The 22,287-nt window shown below is 33.2% G+C and overlaps 1 protein-coding gene across 1 annotated transcript in view; it reads left to right on the top strand.

Moving 5' to 3' along the window:
* The window catches only part of hsd17b12b (hydroxysteroid (17-beta) dehydrogenase 12b), a 44,991-nt gene extending 31,391 nt beyond the window's left edge, over window positions 1-13,600 (top strand). The window contains 5 exon segments of the mRNA NM_199613.1: window positions 661-695; window positions 3,826-3,907; window positions 6,872-6,937; window positions 8,344-8,493; window positions 12,283-13,600. Coding sequence (NP_955907.1) covers window positions 661-695; window positions 3,826-3,907; window positions 6,872-6,937; window positions 8,344-8,493; window positions 12,283-12,390 — 441 coding nt within the window. The 3' untranslated portion in view covers window positions 12,391-13,600.
* Window positions 13,601-22,287: the final 8,687 nt, after the last annotated feature.

Below are 22,287 nucleotides of genomic sequence, written 5' to 3'. Positions count from 1 at the left end.
CCCACAGTCCAAAGACATGCGGTACAGGTGAATTGGGTAGGCTAAATTGTCCGTAGTGTATGAGTGTGTGTGTGAATGTGTGTGTGGATGTTTCCCAGGAATGGGTTGCGGCTGGAAGGGCATCCACTGCTTAAACTTGCTGGATAAGTTGGCGGTTCATTCTGCTGTGGCGACCCTGAATTAATAAAGGGACTAAGCCGACAAGAAAATGAATGAATGAATGAATGAATGAAATAGTCAACCATTTCTACAATGCAAATCCTATTTTGGTATCTATTTCTTTTTTTTCTTTTTTTGCTGGTCTGCTTTTAGGACTTGTAAATAAATGCCCTACATACAGCACTATATATAAACTAAACCTATTTATAGCCTTATATATAAACATTGAGCAGTTGTTCACTTACTCTGTTATTATGCTTAAATTGTGAGTCTCTGCTGCCACCCTCAGGATTCATCATGTATTTTTCTGTTAGTGCTACATATTATTTTTTTGCACAAAGTGCATGAACATTTATAGTTATGGGATTTTTTTCGTGACTTAAAAATATTCCTGAAAAGATCATTGGAAGTTATCAGAGGTTAAACTGACTCACACATTGCACTTTTGTGTGTGTGTGTGTGTGTGTGTGTGTGTGTGTGTGTGTGTGTGTAAATATACAGATGACCAGGTTGGTACTGCCCAGGATGGTAGACAGGTAAGTTCATTAATCATTAAATGTGATTTTTGTAGTTGATTTAAAAGTTTAGTCATTCATAGCAGGCAAAATGTTTCTTTACTTGGTGACATGACTGGCCTTTCATAGAGGAGTTTGTCAAGATTGTTGCTTGGTTATTGCAAGGCCCACACAGAATTTGTGTATGCAGATTTTTAGCACCTCGCTGTTTCCCTTGTGTAAATGTGTGTACATTTATTTTTAGTCCGTTTTCAAATTAATTTCAGTAATATTATTGACTAATATAAATATGTTCATATGATTTATTTCTAATACAGTTTGTAAAGTCATATTCTCAGTATTTTAGTAGATATATGAGAGACTTGCTTTGTTTACCAAATAATTGGATCTAATTGGATTTGTATTGTAAACAATAAATAAAAGTTATAAAGGGTATTATTTTTTTGTTTCATATATTAAGTTTTTAATTGTTATACTCCACAAATTTTTAACAAAATTCTGCGCAGAAATAGCAAAAAAATATCTACACTTTTTGCACACTTCAATCCTGTACTTGTTATTTTTTTTCCAAGTTTCCAAGTAATTTAATACTTTTACATAGCAATTTTATTTTAAACATTTGTCATAAAAATTGTCAAAGACACTACCGGTCAAAAGTTTGGGGCAGTATTTTTTTTAAAATGTTTTTTTTTTATGTTTTTATTTATTTATTTATTATTTATTTTTTTAAGAAAATTATTCGGTTCATCAAGGTGGCATTTATTGAATGTAAAAAAAATGTTAAATTGTTGAATACTTAAATACTTGTCAAATATTTATTTATTACTTTTTGAATGTAGTTTTTAAATGAAATTACTTCAGTCATCATTGCTTTTATTACCATTACATTAATAATAATAATAACCACAACAACAAAAACAATAATAATTAATTAGTGATTTCTGAAGGATCATGTGACTCTGAAGACTGAAGTCATGAAGCTGAAAATTCATCATTAAAATCACTGGAATAAATGATTAAATTTAATGATAAACTACTTTTGAACAGTTATTTTACAGTGCAATAACATTTCACAATTTTACAATGTGTAATGTAGTTTTGATTGAATAAATGCACCCTTGGTGAGAAGCTGATTTGAAAACATTTACAAAGCATACTGACCCCAAACCTTTCACTGGTAGTGTAAGTTTCCACTTAAGCAAAAGAAAAAAAAGAAATACAAGAATAATATATAACCTCAAAATAACATAATACACTTTAAAAGAAAGAAGAAAAAACATTACATAATACAGCAATAACATATTTGTCTAATCTGTATATTTTTAGTGTCCAGCTGTTCAAACAAACACTGTCTAAACCTCAGGTGTCAAACTCAGTTCCAAAAGGGCCGCAGCTCTGCACAGTTTAGTTCCAACCCTAATTAAACACACCTGATCAAACTAATTGAGTCCTTCAGGCTTGTTTGAAACCTACAGGTAAGTGTGTTGGAGCAGGGTTTGAACTAAACTGTGCAGGGCTTCGGCCCTCCAGGAATTGAGTTTGACACCCCTGATCTAGACTCTCCAGAAAGTCATAGAAAATTTCGAAATAGACCATTTTAAATATTTAGTTCTGTTGTATTGTGAGTTCATACTGATAAGCAGTCGGACTTTACAATTAGGTTTCATTAGTTAATTTTGGTTAATGTATTTACAAACATGAACTAACAATGAACTATGGTTGTGCATCATTTGTTAATCATAGTTTTACTGATACATTTATAAAATGTTAAAGTCATGCTTAAGGGATTCCGCAAAAACAACCGCCTGTATTTTACACCACAAAGCATAAAAGTTAAACATAAAACATTTTTGTGAGCCATAATAGTTCATTAGTTCTTTAATTAAAGACAAAGCTGAAAATGAATGGAGCAAACATTTACATGCGTATTATTCAGTCACAAGATGGCGCCAAACAGTCAAACAGTGGTGTGACAGACACGCATGCAAGAATATAGATGTGAATGCATTCACTAACAGTCAAGATGACTTGAAGTGCCCGGATGAGCTCTGTTATTAGTTTCAACGTTTGTTATCTTGAAATAACATACCTTGGCATGTCGCTGCTGTCTAATTAATTATTCCAGATAGCCAAGTAATGACATTTATTAACGCACTGTGAGTTAACATGAATGAACAGCTTTATTTCCTTGAACTAATGTTAACAAAGATGAATAAATACTGTAAGAAATGTTTTGTTTGTTTATATATATTTTTTCATTTTAGTAAATAAATACATTGTTAATTATTACAATCTAATTGTGAAGTGTTATTTCAGTCGCACTTTATTTTTAATGTACAATTCGCACTATTAACTAATCATTAACCATTAACTAAGACTTTTAGCTCCAACTACCAATTAGCTCCTTATTAATGGTTTTACTGTAAAAAAAAAATCATACTGCTTTATCTTTAGTTGAATCAAATCAAAAATTCTAGTCATCTCTACTTACATTAGTCAAACTGACTAAAATATAAAGTTAAACTTATTAACTTAATAAAATAAGTTAAAGTAACCAAAAAACATTTGTTGTCGTGACTTTTTGTCAAATCATATTTTAGATACAGATGTTGGGTTTAGATATTAAGTAGGATTAGGGATGTAAAATAAAATCATAATTCATAATAATTAATACATTAATAATAGCCAGTTAATAAGCCAGTAGTAAATGGTGTGAATTGCTAATTAAACTAAAGTGCTACCGTTATTTCTTGTGGCAGAGACTGTCAAACTGAAATTGAATGAAAAATGGAAGTCTTAATAAATACTTAAAACATTTATTAGTTTGGCGAATAAAAGGCAATATTAAAGTACCTGTAGCTCCTCCCATGTGGAGCCTTTGAGTCTGGTGTGCACTAGTACATAATGCAACACTGTATGTATACTGGCATGGGCACCGGTAGCCATAGCAACAGGGATGCAAGAATCCATTAGCAGGTACCTGTGTGATAGAAGGGATAATTCTATGCTGTCCAAAGAGTCAAGTGAAAATGGAATGAATAGATGGGACGTTTTAAGCACTGTTGTCTTTTTTTTTTTTTTTTTTTTTTGATCGTGCTTACGTGCAGTTCTGCGAAAGTTCGAACATTAATGGGTCTCTGACTCTTTTCAGGTCTAAAGGAGTGATATTGAATGTTGCCTCTGCGAGTGGCATGTACCCAGTTCCCCTCCTCACTCTCTACTCTTCCACAAAGGCAAGTCAATTTTCCTGTTATTTTTCCTCGTGTTTTAATGTCTTGAAAATCTTTGAGAAAAGTGTTGTCTTTTGTTGTTAATGATCTCAGAAGATGTTGTGGAAGCTTGTTTCTGTCATTGAGAAAGAAATTATATATAGTGTGCAGAATAAATGAATACATCCTTTGCAGACTTCTCTTTTAAATGTAATACTTCTATGGCATGTTATACAAGTACTTGCAGTATATCTATATATGCATTAAATTAGTTGGTACCAAATCCAAAACTGGAAATATTCTAACAAAATAACATGATCATTGTGAAAAAACAAAAACACTCTAATTAATGTTATGGAAAAATGTAATTATGGTAGTGAAGAAAAAAACTAATATTAAAATACACTCACCGGCCACTTTATTAGGTACACCTTACTAGTACTGGGTTGGACCTCCTTTAGTCTTCAAAACCAGGGCCGGCGCGTCCATAGAGCCCACCCCCCACCCCCGGGTTTCAGGTCTTCACTGTGCTAACCGGTCATTTTTGTTTTCACTTTCCGGTTGTAGGTGGCGTTATCTTCCTTTGCCTAGAGCGGCAGTACAGCTTGCTCTGGCCCTGTTCAGAACTGCCCTAATCGTTCGTGGCATAGATCACCCAGTTGCTGCAGATTTGTCGGATGCACATCCATGATTCAAATCTCTTGTTCGACCACATCACAAAGGTTCTCTTTTGAATTGAGATCTGGTGACTGTGGAGACCATTTGAGTACAGTGAACTCATTGTCATGTTCAAGAAACCAGTCTTAGATGATTCATGCTTTGACATGGCGCGTTATTCTGCTGGAAGTAGCCATCAGAAGATGGGCACACTGTGGTCATAAAGGGATGGACATGGTCAGCAACAATACTCAGTTAGTCTGTGATGTTGACATGATATTGAGTTTGTACTAATAGGACCAAAGTGTGTCAAGAAAATATCCCCCACACCATTACACCAGATGCTCTTCTGCGTACTTCGGAAGTAACGAGTGGTTATTTGAGATACTGTTGACTTTCTATCAGCTGAAACCAGTCTGGCCATTCTCTGACTTCTGGCATCAACAAGGCATTTGCACCCACAGAACTGCCGCTCACTGGATATTTTCTCTTTTTCTGACCATTCTCGGTAAACCCTAGAGATGGTTGTGCGTGAAAATCCCAGTAGATCAGTAGTGTCTGAAATACTCACAAAAGTCTTGACCATGTCTATATGCATTGAGTTTCTGCCATGCGATTGGCTAAATATAAATTTGCAGTAATGAGCAGTTGGACAAGTGTACCTAATAAAGTGAGTGTATGTTTTCTTTATTTACTCAGAAATGGATAAAAATGTATTGTTAGAAGGGTGTATTCAGTTATGCTGTGCACTGGATTAAAAGGACATAATATCCCACTGTTGTAAACTTTTAATCTCACAGTTCTGATGGACAAAAAGGCCATAATTGTGATAAAATCATTACAAGTTCATAGATACAGTATACATACCCCTAATAAATAAGGTAAATGTAACAAAATTGTAACCAAATCAGAGAAAATATGCATGTTGCACAAATTATATAAAGTGCTTAATATGTCCTGCATACGCTACTTTACATAATAGATGTTTGCCTTATGTTGCAGACAAAAAAATAACTGAATCTATTAAGAAACAATTCTTTTAAACGTTTACACACTGAATTTTCTTACTTGCATGATCCACAATTATTTTGTGTCTGCACCTGTAATTGTCTCCGTGTGCATGCTGGATGTTCATATGTCTCTTGGTTAACCTGAGCAGTTAAACTGACAGTTTTGGTAACACTTTACAATAAGGTTCATCAGTTAATGCATTTACTAACATGAACTAAACATGAACAACACATGTACAGCATTTATTAAGCATAATTGAATCTTTACTCATGCATTATTGACATCCAAGTCCATGCTTGTTAATACTAGTTAATGCACCATTAACATGAACTAACAATGAACTACTGTATTTTCATTAACTAACGTTAACTAACATGAACAAATACTGTAGTAGATGTATTGTTGATTATTTGTTCATGTTAGTAAATGCATTAATTAACATTAACTAATGAACCTTATTGTAAAGTGTGACCACAGTTTTTCATCAGAAAAACTCTACAGATGCTGTAGATTCCCCATTTTCTAGCATCTTTTGCACATTTGACCTTTTCAGCAGTGACTACTGACCATGTAATACAGAGATCCAACTTCGCCTGTAAAAAATGCTTGTTTTGCTTAGAGATTTATTTTGTTTCTAGTCCAAATAGTCCAATCTTCTAAATCTTTTGTTTTTAGACATTTTAGTCAAATTTAAGTGAACAGCCAAAATAATCTGCCAAAGGATAGTAAAGGATTTACTCACTAAGTTTAGGCTTGAATTAGGATTTTTTTGATATTTGGACAAGAAAAACATCTTCTGCAGTGTTTTCACATTGAGGACAACTGAGAAACTCAAACACAACTCTTACTAAAACGGAAACTGTTCACTACTATTTTAGAAAGCAACACAACACTTTAACAGTTTGAGTTGTAAGCTTTCTAATTTGGAAGGTCATGGTAAATTATAAACTGTTTGTAATCCAATATTTAATATATTTTTCTGAAGGACAGTATTAAATAGAAATAAACTTTAAACAAAACAAGTAATAATTACAAATCATTGTCTATTGCACAAGTTTACACCCTCTACAGTTCATGCATCATATTTTCTTCGACATTAGTGAATATTTGTACCATTTGTCTTCAGTTTGCAAAAGTGTATCTTCTAAATATACATAAACAACTAATAGCTGTATGTATCATGCAGGTAACACATTTCAGCATATTGTTGATATTAAAAAAAATGCATCATCTTGTAGTTTTGGCTTCTTTAAAGTTTAATGAGTTTGTCACTTTCATAATGCTCAAAGACATGTTACCTAATTATTCTCACTTCTCCAGGCCTTTGTGGACTTCTTCTCCCGAGGACTTGATGCTGAATACAAAAGCAAAGGAATCATTATTCAGGTGAGGAAATATTAAAGAGTTAGAAGATTAAGATATTGTTATATTATGTTGCTAGTAAATGACATGACAAAAATGAAAATATGCTTTTAAATAGACTTGCATTTGAGATGTATGTGATCCTGGACAACACAAGTTTTTAAAAACTTTTTATGTTTTTTTAAAATTGAGATCTGCATTATCTAAAAAACTGAATACATTTATTTTCAATTGATTTATACTTAGCTAGTATATAAAATGTTTGGCCGAGATGCAGCTGAATATCTAGAATCTTGAGCTTTCAAAAAAATAAAATCCAAATATTGAAAAAAACATCTTTAAAACTGTGCAAATTACATTCTTAGCAATGCATATTACGAATCAGAAATTGAGCTTTTATGTAATTATAGTAAGAAATTTACTAAATGTCTTCATAGAACACGATATTTAATTAATATTCGAATGATTTTTGGCATAAAAGAAAAAATGGTATGGTTTTGACCCATAGTGTATTCTGGGCTATTCCCACCAATATTCCCATACAATATAAGACTTTTTTTTGTGGTCTGGCCTCACAAATGTTGTTTTTGGCCCTTTTCCACAGTATGGTACAGTGGTATAGTATGGTACGGTACAGGTCACCTTCATCAGGCTTGCGTTTTCACTGCTAAAAGGGTACCAATGGTACACCAGGGTCAATGTCAGTTTCGCTCGAGAAAATGTCAACAGTAAAGCTGTACGGGTCAGTCACATATCCTATGAGATGCACTTCTCACAAAACAGATATATACTGTAAGTTTTTTAAAAACTTGTGTATAAATGTTCATCACTAACCTTTTTATGAACATGGTTTGATTATAACTGTAGATCAGTGATGCGAAATAGCCTACTGTAACTTCTGCGATTATTAAAATAAATGATAAATGCAACATATAGGAACACATACAGCTCCGTACAGTCACCGATATGTTACCAATTACAGAAAACCTACACACAACATACATTTAGTCCTTATTTGGGTTCAAAAACAACACGCAACATAGCCCACAGTCAGTGCAAACCTCTCATCTGTATCTTTAATCTTCGCTAGCACATAAAGCATCTGTTAGAGAGTAATTCCGTCATTCTGAGTTCATAATAGTCCAGAAGGTGATGATAATAGTTATACATGGCAGTTTGTTTGTTTGCTGTAAAAATTTGCTCCTTTGTTTGTGTTTGCAAAGAGTAGCCAAAAAGTTGGTACAGTATGATTTCTTTTTAGGTACCTTTTGACAGTGGAAACTGCTTTAAAAGCGTACCGAATCGTACAGTATCATTCTACTCACTGGAAATGAGCCATTAGAGTCTTTTGTTTTTCGCCGGTGGCAATACATTTTGGTCGCTCTGATTTATTATAATTATAAAATGTCTTGTTTCTTTTTTTTTTAAAGAGTGTGCTGCCATTTTATGTGACCACCAAGCTGAGCAAGATCAGGAAGCCCACTCTTGACATTCCCACTCCAGAACGCTATGTAAAAGCCCAGCTGAGCACTATAGGCCTGCAGACTCAGTCCAACGGATACCTTCCTCATGCCATTATGGTGAGACCCTTTTTAAAAAACCTTTAACAAATTACAGTAGTTTCCAGGTCTAGAGAGAATTTGCTAGATCAAAAGTGTGGGGTCAGTAAGAGAACATTTTTGAGAAAATACTTCTATGTTAGGTCAAATAACATGCGTTCTTAATCGATAACACAATACGACTGTGATAATTAGAAATATTATTAAGTTCAGGGTTTAAAAATGAACACCTGCCAACCTGCCATGTGCTGGTGAAAATTCACAATGTTGGGTTATTCATAACACACTTACTAGTTTTTTGGGATTTTAATTTGTGAGTTATATTTTACTAGAAGGTCTGTTTTTAAGTGATATTAGAGATTTTTTTTATTATTCAGGAGATATTTTAAGGAAAATGTTTAAAAAGGTGCCTTCTGGAGAGATTTTAGAGTATTTATCATTGATAAAAGGGTCATGTAAGTTGTTTTAATTTGAGTGTGTTGTGTATTTTTTTGTACAATGAATGATTAAGAAACCGTTATGATTCCAAATGATATATTTACTACAAGTGTTGCCTTGAATATAGCCTTTGCTGCTGATATGGCATCAAAATATACATAAATAATTTGTGAAGTATGTTTATTCACTTATAAGGGCACCTATTTTACTCCTTTTACAAGATGTAAGATAAGCCTTTGGTGTCTTCAGAATGTGTCTGTATATAGCCGTTAAGAATTACAGTGATTTTACTGTCTTTACAAACATGCTCTGTTTAAAAACATTTGAAATGTTTAAAACTAACAAACATCATGGAGAGTTAAAAAAAAAATGTTCTGTGGACACGTGCACGTGTTATTATGGAAACATGGCTTCTGTCAATCAATTCAGTGGGCGGGGAAAACCATACTCCTACGTGATGTTGCGGTAGGCGTCAAAATCACTGGGATTTGGGTCCTATTTTAACGTCAGGAAATAAAAATAAAAAAAAGACTTGAGTTATATCACTCCAATATGATTGTGGACACTATATCTACACACAGTTCTGTTCAAACAGCTTACAAAAGTTGATCTTTAGACATTAGTAAAACTCTGTGTACAAATGTGACTAAGAGAAAAGCCACAACGTAGTTTAGTTAAAGAATAGATTCCCACTACTAACTGCTGGCTTATTGCCTGTAAATTATAAAAAATATTGGCTGTTTATTAGTACTTAAAGTATTATCTTATTCTATATCCCTAATTATACATTAACCTAACACACTACTTGAAGAACTATTAATAAGCAGGAAATTAGTAGGTTAGTGAGCCAAAATGTCTTAGTTAATTGTTTGTTTTTAATGAAATTCTACCGTAATAGAAAGTGTGAACACGATAATAGTTCGATTTTTAGCATTAGCAAATTTAATTTAACTGATCCATTTATTCGGTACTGAGAAATTTTACTTAAAATCAAAATATTTTGTTACACAGGAAATGCATTCACTCCTCGTTGTGTCCTTCCAAACCATAAGACTTTCATCTATCTTTTGGCTTTTATCTGCATATGAACATTGATCAGTGAACATCAACTGAAGATCAACCATACATGCTCCATCTACAAGAACAAACCTCACTGGTCCCAGCATGCTTGAATGTCCATGACCACATTTGAATGCTGCCAACACTGTTCACTGATCCATGTTCTTTATGTGAATAAGGCTTCAATTATGTCTATTCATCATATAAGTTGGTTTTGTTGTTTCAGAGCACATGCATTTATATTTTGATCTTTTTGAAGCTTTATGGCTAAATATACTAAACCTTTCATAGGCATTTTTTATTTTTTATTTTTGTTTTTAATATCCTGTTACTAATTTGTGTTCCTCAGATGAAAACATTTCATATGGATTTAGAACAATATGAGTATGAGTAAATTATGTATATTTTGTTTTATTTTGGGTTGAACTCGCTGTTTAGCGCATACTTGTTTATTAGATCACACTCTTCAAGCCAGGTAAATAAGATCTATCCCCGGAGGCCAGATTCTGTCAGAAAAGGTCTGATTCTCTGGTTGTCCTGACAACAAGCCAGGGGAGCTGCCCAATACCCAAACCTGTTAACCAGTCTTCAATTGAATAAAAATCTCCTATCAATAAAGGAGTTGACTGAGAAAGCTAGAGAGGAGCAGAAGAAAGAGACGAAGTCATAATGATAAAGAAAGCGCTAAGTTCATTGAATAATCTTAGTTGCGTATGATTCAATGCTCAGACTTTGTCTGACCACAATAAATCTAACAAGTGTTATTATATCACAAGCGACAGCAATGGAAAATATAGCTTCACAACATTATCCAGTGGCAATACAGACCTTCAAATAGAGACATTCTCTTATCTCTTACTCTTGAAAACAAGTTTCACTTGAATCCACATAGTCATAAGATTATAACAATATGGAAAAAAATGTAATAATAATGAAGCAAAAATTGTAGGAAAATAGTAATAATTGAATATAAAAACAATAAAATGACAATTATCAAATCATTAATTAAAGATCATTAAAATGATATAAAGATAATTATATAAATTACTAATGATCATATGATTGAGTAAAATAATTAAATGAATAATAAATGAATGTAAACAAATCAAAATAAAAATCAAACACAAATCAATGGCTGTCTTCTTAAAACAAAACACACATAAGGTTGTTTTAAGGATTCTCGTTGTTCATGCAGAATTAAAAAAAAAAAAAATTATTGAAAAGCATAATTTATATTTACGTTTTTTTTAAATAGTGTTGGTCAGAGATTAATTATAATTAATTGCGTCCAAAATAAAAGTGTGTTTTTGCACAATATGTGTGTGTGTATTATATCTATTTATATTAAAATGCTATAAACATGCATAGAAACACTATTTTGTTACATGTACCTATGTTATTTATAATTTGAATCATATATATCTAATTTATATCATTTATATCTAAATATAAATAAACTTCAGATGTATGCATGAATATGTGTATTTATATATACAGTTGAAGTCAGAATTATTAGACCCCCTTTGATTTATTATTATTATTCTTTTATATTTTAAATATTATATTATTTTAATATAATGTAATATTTATTACATTATATTAAATTAAATATAATTATTGTAATAATATTATATATTATGTTATGTGTAACAGAGCAAGCGAATTTTCACATATTTTTACTTCTGGAGATTTTTTTTTCAACTAGAATAAAAACAGTTTTTAATATTTAAAATCATTTTAAGATAAAAACTATTAGCCCTTTTAAGCTATATTTTTTCAATTGTCTACAGAACAAACCATCAATATACAACAACTTGCCTAATTATCCTAACCTGCCTAGTTAACCTAATTAACCTAGTTAAGCCTTTAAATGTCACTTTAAGCTGTATAGAAGTGTCTTGAAAAATATCTAGTCAAATATTATTCACTGTCATCATGGCAAAGATAAAATAAATCAGTTATTAGAAATGATTTATTAAAACTATTAAGATTAGAAATGTGTTGAGAAAATCTGCTCTATATTAAACAGAAATCAGAGAAAAATTAACGGCGGGGCTAATAATTCTGTCTTCAACTGTATATAATAAATATATACAGTACACACTTAAGTTATGGAAAAACAAGCTTTTATTTTGGATGTGATTAATTGTGATAAATTTTTCCTCAGCACTAAAAAAAAACTACTCCAAATGTAATTTTTAAATGCAATATGTAATGATGGCAGCTTGTATATGATGTAAACTACAGTATAAAGTGAATAGTTTTTTTTCTTCTGAATTTTTAAAGTGTGACAAGTGTCTGTGATTTCTGCAGGGCTGGGTGACTGCTTCTCTGCTTCCTGCAAAGCTGCTCAACAAATATGTTATGGGCATGGGGTTGTCCCAGCGAGCACGCTATCTGAAGAAACAGAAACAAGGTTAGAAATAGACAAAAGGACACACAGAGGGGTAAAGGGACGGTGTAAAGAAAAGGAACGAACCAAAAAAAATAAAAATCTCTCTGCCTCTTTGCTGTTGGGGCCAAGAGCAGTCTCACCGAACTGCTCCTGATAATTCTGTTGGAGACTCTACGAATCAAGCAGTGTGTTGTTTTTTCCAAGCACTACAGTGGTGTGTTGAGTCGTAGCTAACAAAACATGATTTGCTTCAACAGCCAATGGTGACCAACGGTTCTTATTAGCTCTGAGTTGTATCCTAACAGTCACTAAACCAGATTGATTGGTATAGTTTGTTGTTGTTTTCTTGTAATGTTTAGATTGAGAAAGTAATTTTTTTATAATAGTGTTCTGATGGGCATGAATAGTGAGCAAGATCTTCTCAGCTTAAATGAAAAGTCTATTTCCGTAATGTCCATTCAATTTGAGAATATTTATGACTGATATGAATCAAATTTGCTAGGCTGCCTGCAATCATTTAAAAAGTATATCTGAAATGATGCACTTATTAACTTGGTTTATCTTTGAAGAGTTCAGATGCAAAAACCTTTAATTGCCATATGAAATTTCCATCAAAAATGAACATTTTTCTCAGACTCCTTTGTATATGTTGAGATATTTCACTTTGAAGACCATTAAAAGGACTTTTTCTTTGCCATAAAAAGGATATTACTAAAAACCTGATAAAAATGCTCATTTCAGAAGAAAATTTCAGATGGCATTTAGAGGTTTTTGCATCGGAACTCTTCATTTGCTTTTTGTTTGTTTGACTTGTCAGTTGCCTGCAAACTAAGTGCACTACATGAACTATTTTCCTGCCCATCACAGATGGCTCTATGCATTTTTCATCTTTAAAGAAAGATGATGCGATTCTAATGCACTAACATTGTTGTGGAAGGTTTGTGTGTGTGTGTTGTACGGTTAACTTTTGTAATACTGGTACTGCTGGCCACTGAAAGCAAATTTAAATTCTGAAAACATTTCGTTTGAAAACTAAGGCTGTGGTTCTGTTATTATCTGGTCAGTGATAATGCAGTATTTTCTCCAAAAACATTTCTTTTCAACTCCAGAGCGCTGATCGGCACTTTCAGCTTTTGGTATGAATCACTTTACTAAAGCCAGCAGCAGACTAAATGTAATGCTCATGCCTGCGTTTGAATTAATACATTTCAAATAAAAACAAAAATGTAATAATAATGGTTCTAGATGCTGTGTTTGGATTTTTGATGCACTAAATGAGAGCTGTTTTTCCATCTTGCATTGGTACATTATAATAATTCAGGTGTCTGTGGTAAAAATGTTGTTTGAACACAAATGCTTGCAATGAAAATAGTCATGTGATCAGCAGCTATGTTTCCAGCCAAAAAAGCGAATCAACTGAATCATTCATTCATTTTCTTTTCAGCTTAGTCCCTTTATTAATCCGGGGTCGCCACAGCGGAATGAACCGCCTCAACTGAGTCAACTATGTGCAAAACTGTATTACCATATAAAAGACTTGCGAATAAAGCAGCCTTTCCATCCAACAAGTCAAAGGGAACAAATTAGTCACTTCCTGATTAGCTGTCCCCAAATATCAACAGTAAAAACGGAATCTGCTGCGGTACGAGAGGCCGCGTCAATATCTTTGTTATTTAATAGATGACTTTTGCCTCAGAAGACAATGCTGACAATTAATGAACACACGGTGGCGTGAAAAGTGGAGAACAGACGCTCTTGATTCTGGAAGTCATTAATAATATAATAATACTAATACTTAAATGATTAAGATGTTTTAGAATAACCAAAACAACATTTTAGATGTTTAACAGTGTGCTCAGCCTGCTGGTTTGTCCTTTCACACATATTTTTTATAATCACATAATCTCTTGTAACAAAATTACAACTTTTTTATGCGCATACTGGAATTTGTTCAGTAAAAGTGTTTCCATTGCAGTTAATGCTCATCTTTTCTTATCGAATAAAAAGTTTATCCTACTCAGTTATGCGCATGTGTATTTTTATGCGCAATTTCAAAATGTATGCACATCTTGGTGTTTCCATCAACCAGTTTTTTTATGAGTATATGCAAAATGCACATAATAATAGGTAGATGGAAATGTAGCTAGTGTCACCAATTGAAATTTATTATGAAAATTGTTAATTATTTTTTTACTGTTTTTTATTAAGCCTTTTACGAACATTTACATTCACAAAAAATAAACAAATAGATAAAAATAATAATAGATACATTATAATAAAAAAATAATGACAGCTTTAAAAAAAAAATAACTACACTCTTAATTTAACTGTTTTAGCTTTTTTTTTTTTTTTTTTTAAATGTTCTTATGCTAGACTGGGCTGCATTTGTTAGATTAAAAATGCACCATACTCTAAGATTGTGAAATAATATTACAATTTTACCTGTTAAGACTTTTTTTCTTAGTTTTTGGGTTTTTGATTTTGTTGTTCCTCAGCTGGACAGGAATATGTTTTTGAAAGTGATTAAAAAATAATATTGCTATTTATAAATATTACACTACATTACATTTAAATTTGATAATTTGGCAGATTTTTATTCAGAAAGTCAGAAAATGATTATCTAATTTTTATTTATGAAAATAAAATATCGATCATGTTAGGAAGCTTTTTTTTTTTTTTTTTTTTTAAATGCAGAATATACAGTAATTCATATTATTAGTAAAAGAAGCTCAAGTGTTGACAAAAAGATGACTCTAACCATTTCCTGAGATTGACTTTGGCGATTCACAAACCATTCATAATTTTAAATAAAAAAAACACATTTTTTTGTTTTAGTTTAGACCTAAAGACAGACTCCATGTTTTTTTAATAGGCTCATAGTCCCTTATTTGATTTAGTATTTAATTTATTTAGTATTTAATAGTCCCTTAGAATTAAACTGTTCAGTTTTACCTTTTTTTGAATCCAATCAGCTGAGCTCCGGGTCTGGCAGCAGCACTTTTAGCTTAACTTGGCATATATCATTGAATCCAGTTAGACCATTAGCATCTCACTCAAAAATGAACAGAGATTAGATTAGATTATTTAAAGCTTTACTCTTCTTCAAGTTCTGTGTACAAAGATTGACTGGAAAACAAAAGGAGCTTTTTTCCAAAAACGTGAAGTGTTCTTTAAAAAATTACCATGTGAATCATAACTTAATGTATCATCAGTCTTGTTGACAAATTCACCAGCTCGAAAGTCAATTTCTTTATAAATCACACTATTGTAGTTCCAATAATTGTAGTCAATTTGTTATTCTTTTATATTTTAGACCATATCTTTTTTGTTATCATAATAGGTTCTAATCATAGATGACTCTATCTTAATTAAAGTCATTAAGAATGATCCTCCAGAGTCCTGTTCTCGGCAGACTTCAAACCAGAGTTTCTCTCGTGCCCTTTCTTGCCTCCACATTTCTCCCCCGTAGGCAAAGACCATCTGTGCCCATCCCATGCGCTTGCCCTTTACATTCAAATGTTGCAAAATCACATTCTTTAAACCTCAATACGAGTGAATTTGCTTTGTAGCACCATTTTAAAAGGCCATCTGCCCAGTGTCACGTCTATCTCCTCTGATAGACGTGTTTGATCTCTCTCATGTTGTGTCTGAGAGCCAAATCCTCATCCCTCAGCCTCCTCCCTGTTGTGCATGGCATGCGTTGTTTGTTGCCGGCTGTAGTTGGTGGAGGGGGTGATTCCGGAGGATAGGAAAGGAAGTCGGAAGCGTGACAGACTTTTGATGAAGGAGGAGCCGTGAGGAGTGAGTGGGAAGAGAAGGCCTATATAAAGCCTCACAGCAGCTCTGGGTTACCAACACTCGAGAAGGAGACCCAACAGCAGCAGCAAACCCACCCAAGAGCTTCTCTCTCTCAGCTTCATCTGCTTCTACCAGTGTGGATTTTCAGAGGACCGATTCGCCTGATTGGAACTTTCCTCTGAAATTTTTTTGAAAACCTTCACTTGTTCGAACTTCTCACCAGGATGTCAGTGGAAATGAGTCACTTGAATGCTTTGGCTGTTCACCGGATGCCTTTGGAAGTGGAGGAGTTCCCTCATCTCGCAGGATTGTCCAGAACTCTGGGCTGTGACAAGGCCCGATCCATCCTGAGGAGGAAGAGAGAATTCAGCTGTAATAAGATCGCAGAGGAGGTGGATGAGGAAGGACTTTTCGCTGTAGAGGAAGACAAAGCTGAGCGATCATTCTTGAAGTCACTTGAGAGTCTGCGCAGATGCACAGAAGGACGTTAGTGAGTTAAGAAGGGTCAGTTTGGACCTCCTGCTCAACCTGTATGGAATGAGAGACTGAGATTCAGTGCAGTATGGGGACTGTTTTAAGGGAATAGTCAGGGTAGATGCTTCATAGTGAAGCCAGACTGACTATCCCGAACTGTTTATACAAGCCAAGGGTGGGCCGTTTGCTTGTTAAGCTGTATAAATGTGATTCTATTGATTTTCTGCTCTAAAAATGGTGTAGCATGTTAAAACTGGAAATGTGTTGCATGCCTGTCCATCTGGCTTAGAAAAGCTGTGGTGTTACTAAGCGACACTTTAGCACTGTTATGGTTTTGCCTAAGGCAAGATCTCACTTAAGACTGTTTTCTCACTGATGCATATGAAAGATTGTTATTTTTGTCTCACATTCTTTTTATGTTCTGTGCAATAAATTTTTGAAATTAAAATGTTGCCGTGAGTCCTCGATTGTTTCAGATTATCAAGATTTATACAAATGAAGTGTTCATTGTTCTTTTTATACACTAGGAAGTCATAGTGCTCACACTTTACAATATAGTTTTCATTAGATTTAATGTTAGTTAATGTATTTATTAACATCAAGTATGAACATTATTTATTAATCATAGATCGACATTTACTAATGCATTATTAAAATGCAAATTCATGCTTGTCACACTTTGAGTTATTATGAACTAGGCATGGGTCGGTATAAGAATCTGATGGTATGATAACCTTGGATAAAAATATCACTGTATCACGGTATTGTGATTACTGCTCTAAAATATATTCTTTTACAATATCTGGGTAAAAAACTAACATTTTTTGTCCCCCTATTAAACACAATACATTTTATTTTTTGAAAAATGTGTAATATTTTGGAGGAGTAAACATGTCAGACTAAGTAATTCAAATAAATAATTGACTTCTTCTGTCTTCATTAGTTTTAAAAACACAGATTTCTTTACAATTTAAAATGGCATCTTTGGATATTCTTTCTGCTGGAGAAACTGCTGTCCTAAAAAAAAAATCTAACATATACTGTAGAAACAGTATAACAGAAAATTTTAGGGGTTTTAAAACCTCGACTTTTCCAAACCGGGGTTATCCTTGCTTGTTATGAAGTAACAATGAACAACTTTAATGTAAATTTAAGCTGCAAGCAGCGAGGAAAGGGACCTCACACCCAAGCTCACTGCCACCCGGTGGCCTTAGGATGATAGAGAACAGTGAACAATAATAATTTAAGCTGATAAATGTAAAATAAATCTGATAAAATCACAGATTTATGCCAAACTTCCTTCTATCAGCAGGTGGCACAATGATTGTGACTATGTATTGGCATGTAGATGTCTTCAGGAGAGGAATCTCATCAAACGTGAATTTTCAGGCAGATTGGACATATAAGTACTTCCTCTTCCATGGCAGACACACCCTTCAAAGAAAACTCTAGATGTTTACAATTGTCACATTGTTCTTTGGATAGGACTAATGGAACTTGGATTTGGAGGAGTTTAGTGTAAAACATGTCATTTCCTTTTGCTAGCAGGTGGCGCTATGACTATAACTGGAAATTGCCACATAAATGTGTTCAAAGTTTGACTGAAGGACAATACCCAATTTAAGTGTTGATCTAATAAAATCTGTTGGAGGAGTTTGTTAAAATATAACGCCTGGAAATGGCAAAAACTGCACTTTTTCAGCAGAAGATATAAAAATATCTGACTTCCTGGTTTTGGGTTTTACTCTTATTATTATTATTATTATTATTATTATTATTATTATTATTATTATTTTTATGGTTATTGGTATGGTTGATGCTTGTGCCAAATTTGGTGTGTGTGTGTGTGTGTGTGCGCGTGCGCGTGCGTGTGCGTGCGTGTGTGTGTGTGTGTGTGTTTTTAAAACGTAGCTTGGGGACCACTCTGTCAAAAGTGTGTAGTTGACGCTGTCAAGCTCCTCTGAAACTCACATCAGTTGTACATTTTAGCCACTTCTGGCTAAGTGTTGTGAGTTTTCGAGCACGCTTAGACCCTCAAAAATGTGATTTAATTTTTGCAAAGTAAAATAATAATAATAAATGGAGCAATTCCAATAGGGCCTACGTACCGTCTGTCCCTAATAACGTTGAATACTGTAATGAATAGATTTTTATTTTATTCATGTTAATAAATACATTAACTAATACAAGAATTATAATTACAGAATTGTGGCACCCAAAGTGAAGTTAACATAATTAACACTCCAGTCATTTACCATTTATTCCTTCAAACCTGCTTGACTTTTTTTTCTATGTAACTTAAAAGTTGTTTGGAGAAAGATCCCAAATTCAGTGGTAAATGTTCGGTTTACTAAAATAATTGAAGTCTGAGATTTTCATTCTGAATGATTGTTGAAAATCAAAATTATTATTGCAGTGTCTAAATGTCAGTTTATTAGGTTATTGTTATGGTAATCTGATCTTGAGGTTAATAAATAGCTTTATAAACAGTTTAAGTGTGATTTCTTCTAGTTACAGTCGAGTAAACCATGCATTGGAGTTTTAAAGAAGCTCCTAGACTCAAGGTCAGGACTTGTAGGCTCGGTTATGGTCAGAATTCAGCTTTTTGTTACAGTTTCTTATAAAGGCATATTTCAATACTCACTAAACATACTAAAAATACTCACTATTAACTCACGCTCAAGTGGTTCCAAACCTTTGAGTTTCTTCTGTTGAACACAAAAGAAGGTATTTTGGATAAAAGCAAAAAGCAATAACTATTCTCAAAAAGATAAACAAAAACCAAATTTGAAAGTTATTTTTTGGCAGTCAGAAGTATTTTGTGTTCTTCCCTGGTTCTTAGGTTTAAAGGACTAGCTTGCCTCCAAATGCAAATTGCAAATTAGTAGTAAGACTGTATTCAGAAAATACATTTTTAATTATTCTGAGACAAAATAGCTGCTCTTTTTAGCAGACTTGTCAATTTCCTCAGACCAGTTTCATACAAATTAATCTAAAAAAAAAACAACAACAACAATTTGCTCTTCCTCAGAAATAACCTTCCGATATACATTTTCTGATTGTTTAGTAACTGTTTGCTTTCCTAAAAAATTATTGTAATTCTGTTTTAGGTTTGAATGATTTTAAATCACATTCTCATGCACCCTGTTCAGTCTTGTTGAGACTCACACAAACCGGTTTGCTTTGCCGTTTTCCCCCACCCTAACCATTAATGGCCAGGTCTTTTAAGTGAATATTGATTTTAAATCTGTACAATGTTAATTCAAGCTGAGTAGCAAATTTAATATATGTAGGCTCACAAAGTTTTTATTGAGAGATTAATTAGTAATCATTGTATTTTCTTTCCTCAGATTCACTCTCATTCATTCTGGAATTGGCATGAAGTCAGACTATAATATCCACTGCAATATATCAATGCAAAACAGGGCTAGTAGGCTCACTTCATGACACTTTTTGCATGAAAAGGAAAATGATGAATATTAGCCATGAGTGTTGGCTTAGTCTGCCGTGCTTTAAATATCATGACTTTTAATGTGCCTGGTCTCTGATTAAATAAAGGAAATGAAATGCTGTTCTAGAAAAATGCTAGTTTCTTGATCATGAAATTAGCTAAGCATGACTAAAGATCACAAGATTGTAGAGAGAACTAACACAGTTGTGCCCTTGAGCAAAGGGAACCCAGTGTTGTTCCGGTTGGATTGTCCCTATTTAAATCTTTTGTAAGCAATTTTGGATAAAAATGCAAATGATTAGAAATAACTTGAGAAGATTTTAAATGATTTTTTTTATAATTATTGTGCTATGTTTACACAAAAGTAGACATTCTTGGTGCTTATACGCTTATTCAGCAATAAACCTGAGAAATATTCACAGGGACTTGCATTGCATAATTTAAAATGTAAACCAAGTTGTATTCGTTGGCATTAGTTAATGCATTATTTATCATAAAAATTAACAATGAACAACATCCATTTATAATTACTTAACCTTTGTTAATGTTACTGAACAACATGAATAGTTTTCATTATTTTTACATTAAATAACGCATTAACACATTACTATATACATTTTATTTTTAACAGTATTGTGTTAAAAAGCCCCTATTTTACATTATAAAAGGTTATATTTTGTTTTTGGGGGTCTCCAACAATAGGCTGATATGCAATGGCAAAATAAATATTTTATTGTCTCATAATATGTATTTATTTTTACCTAATTATTTCAACGAATCCCATATAAATCGATCAGCGATTTATTTGTTCCCAAGCCCCTCCTTTTCATGAGGCTAATCTGCACTGATTGGTCCAATGACCCAGTCTGTTGTGATTGGTCGACTGGGTTCAATGCAAGATATGCCTATCACGGTTTTGAAGAGTTCAGAGTATGTGTAAGGCCAATGCAGGTATGTAATTAAGCAAAGCGGTTAAACACCAGCATATACTCTACACTTGAACCTAACCTCAAGTAATAACAACGACACAAATTCAGTGTCAATCCAGTAAAAAAAGTTGAACTTTTTTGAAAATTGCGCCATCCATATAAGGAACAGTTGATGATGGCCATAACAACAAAAAGCAGGAGATCGCGAGTTCAGAAACGCATCTAAATCACTCAAGGTAGAAGCACACATTGCGTTTTTTAACGTGGTTTTTGATGAATATATGTGAAATCGTCCATACAGATTTAACCTAAAAGATGCATTACAAGCACTGATATATAATAGATAAGTAATTACAAGTCACAACACACAATTACACACATATTTTGCAAACTACACAAAACAAGGCAACAATTTTAATAACACTTGCATGTTATGACCCGGAGGAAGAAGAAACTGGTCCATATGAACCGTAACCGTTACTGACAGTCCCTTTCAAAGCCTGACAAAGTCCCACATATAATAGTCTCTGCTGCTCCTTTCTTCAATAGCAAACGGCCGACGAATACCACTATGCTATACTGCATAGGCTATTGTATCAAAAATCAGAAAAATGACAGGAACAAACACACTAGGTTGGGTAAACTGTGGTATTGTTGTCAAAATGAACTTTATTCTCCTCAGCCGAGTCTCCATTTGTCAGTGATCTTCATCTTCATGTCATGATCAGTCCCGTGATCCCCACGCTCCGCTAGTGTCTGAAGGGAAAGACTTGTTCACATTTTACCGGATGCGGTACTACATAATTGGTGATGTACTGTATCGACATTGACACGTTCAAGCAAAAGATCCAAACCCAACTCGATTCATTTATTCGACTCTGAGTCGACTATTTCATTAAAGAATCAATAGTTTTAAACAAGGTGCCCTTTCATATTTAAACCGCCGCTGGATGTTTTTATTCATTTTCAAAAACCCATAATAGGGGCTCTTTGAAAGTAAAAAGTGGAGTTCATTGTCTGGTCCTGCTATCTTATCAATTAATAAATAAATAAGTGTATATGTAGGTAAAAATGAACTAATAAAGCTGGTCATGTAAAGAGATGCATTAGGATATGAGTAAGTTAACACTAACGAAGATTATGTAATGGCTCACAGATGTTGTTTATTGACAATTCATGTTAACTAATGCATTAACGTTAACTAATACAACCTTATTGTAAGGTGTTACAGGAAACATTAATACATTTTTAATGTTCTTTCAAAAACAATT

The sequence above is a fragment of the Danio rerio genome, chromosome 7 (genome assembly GCF_049306965.1).
Source record: "Danio rerio strain Tuebingen ecotype United States chromosome 7, GRCz12tu, whole genome shotgun sequence".
Taxonomy (NCBI): domain Eukaryota; kingdom Metazoa; phylum Chordata; class Actinopteri; order Cypriniformes; family Danionidae; genus Danio; species Danio rerio.
This window is presented reverse-complemented; position numbering and strand designations above follow the sequence as displayed.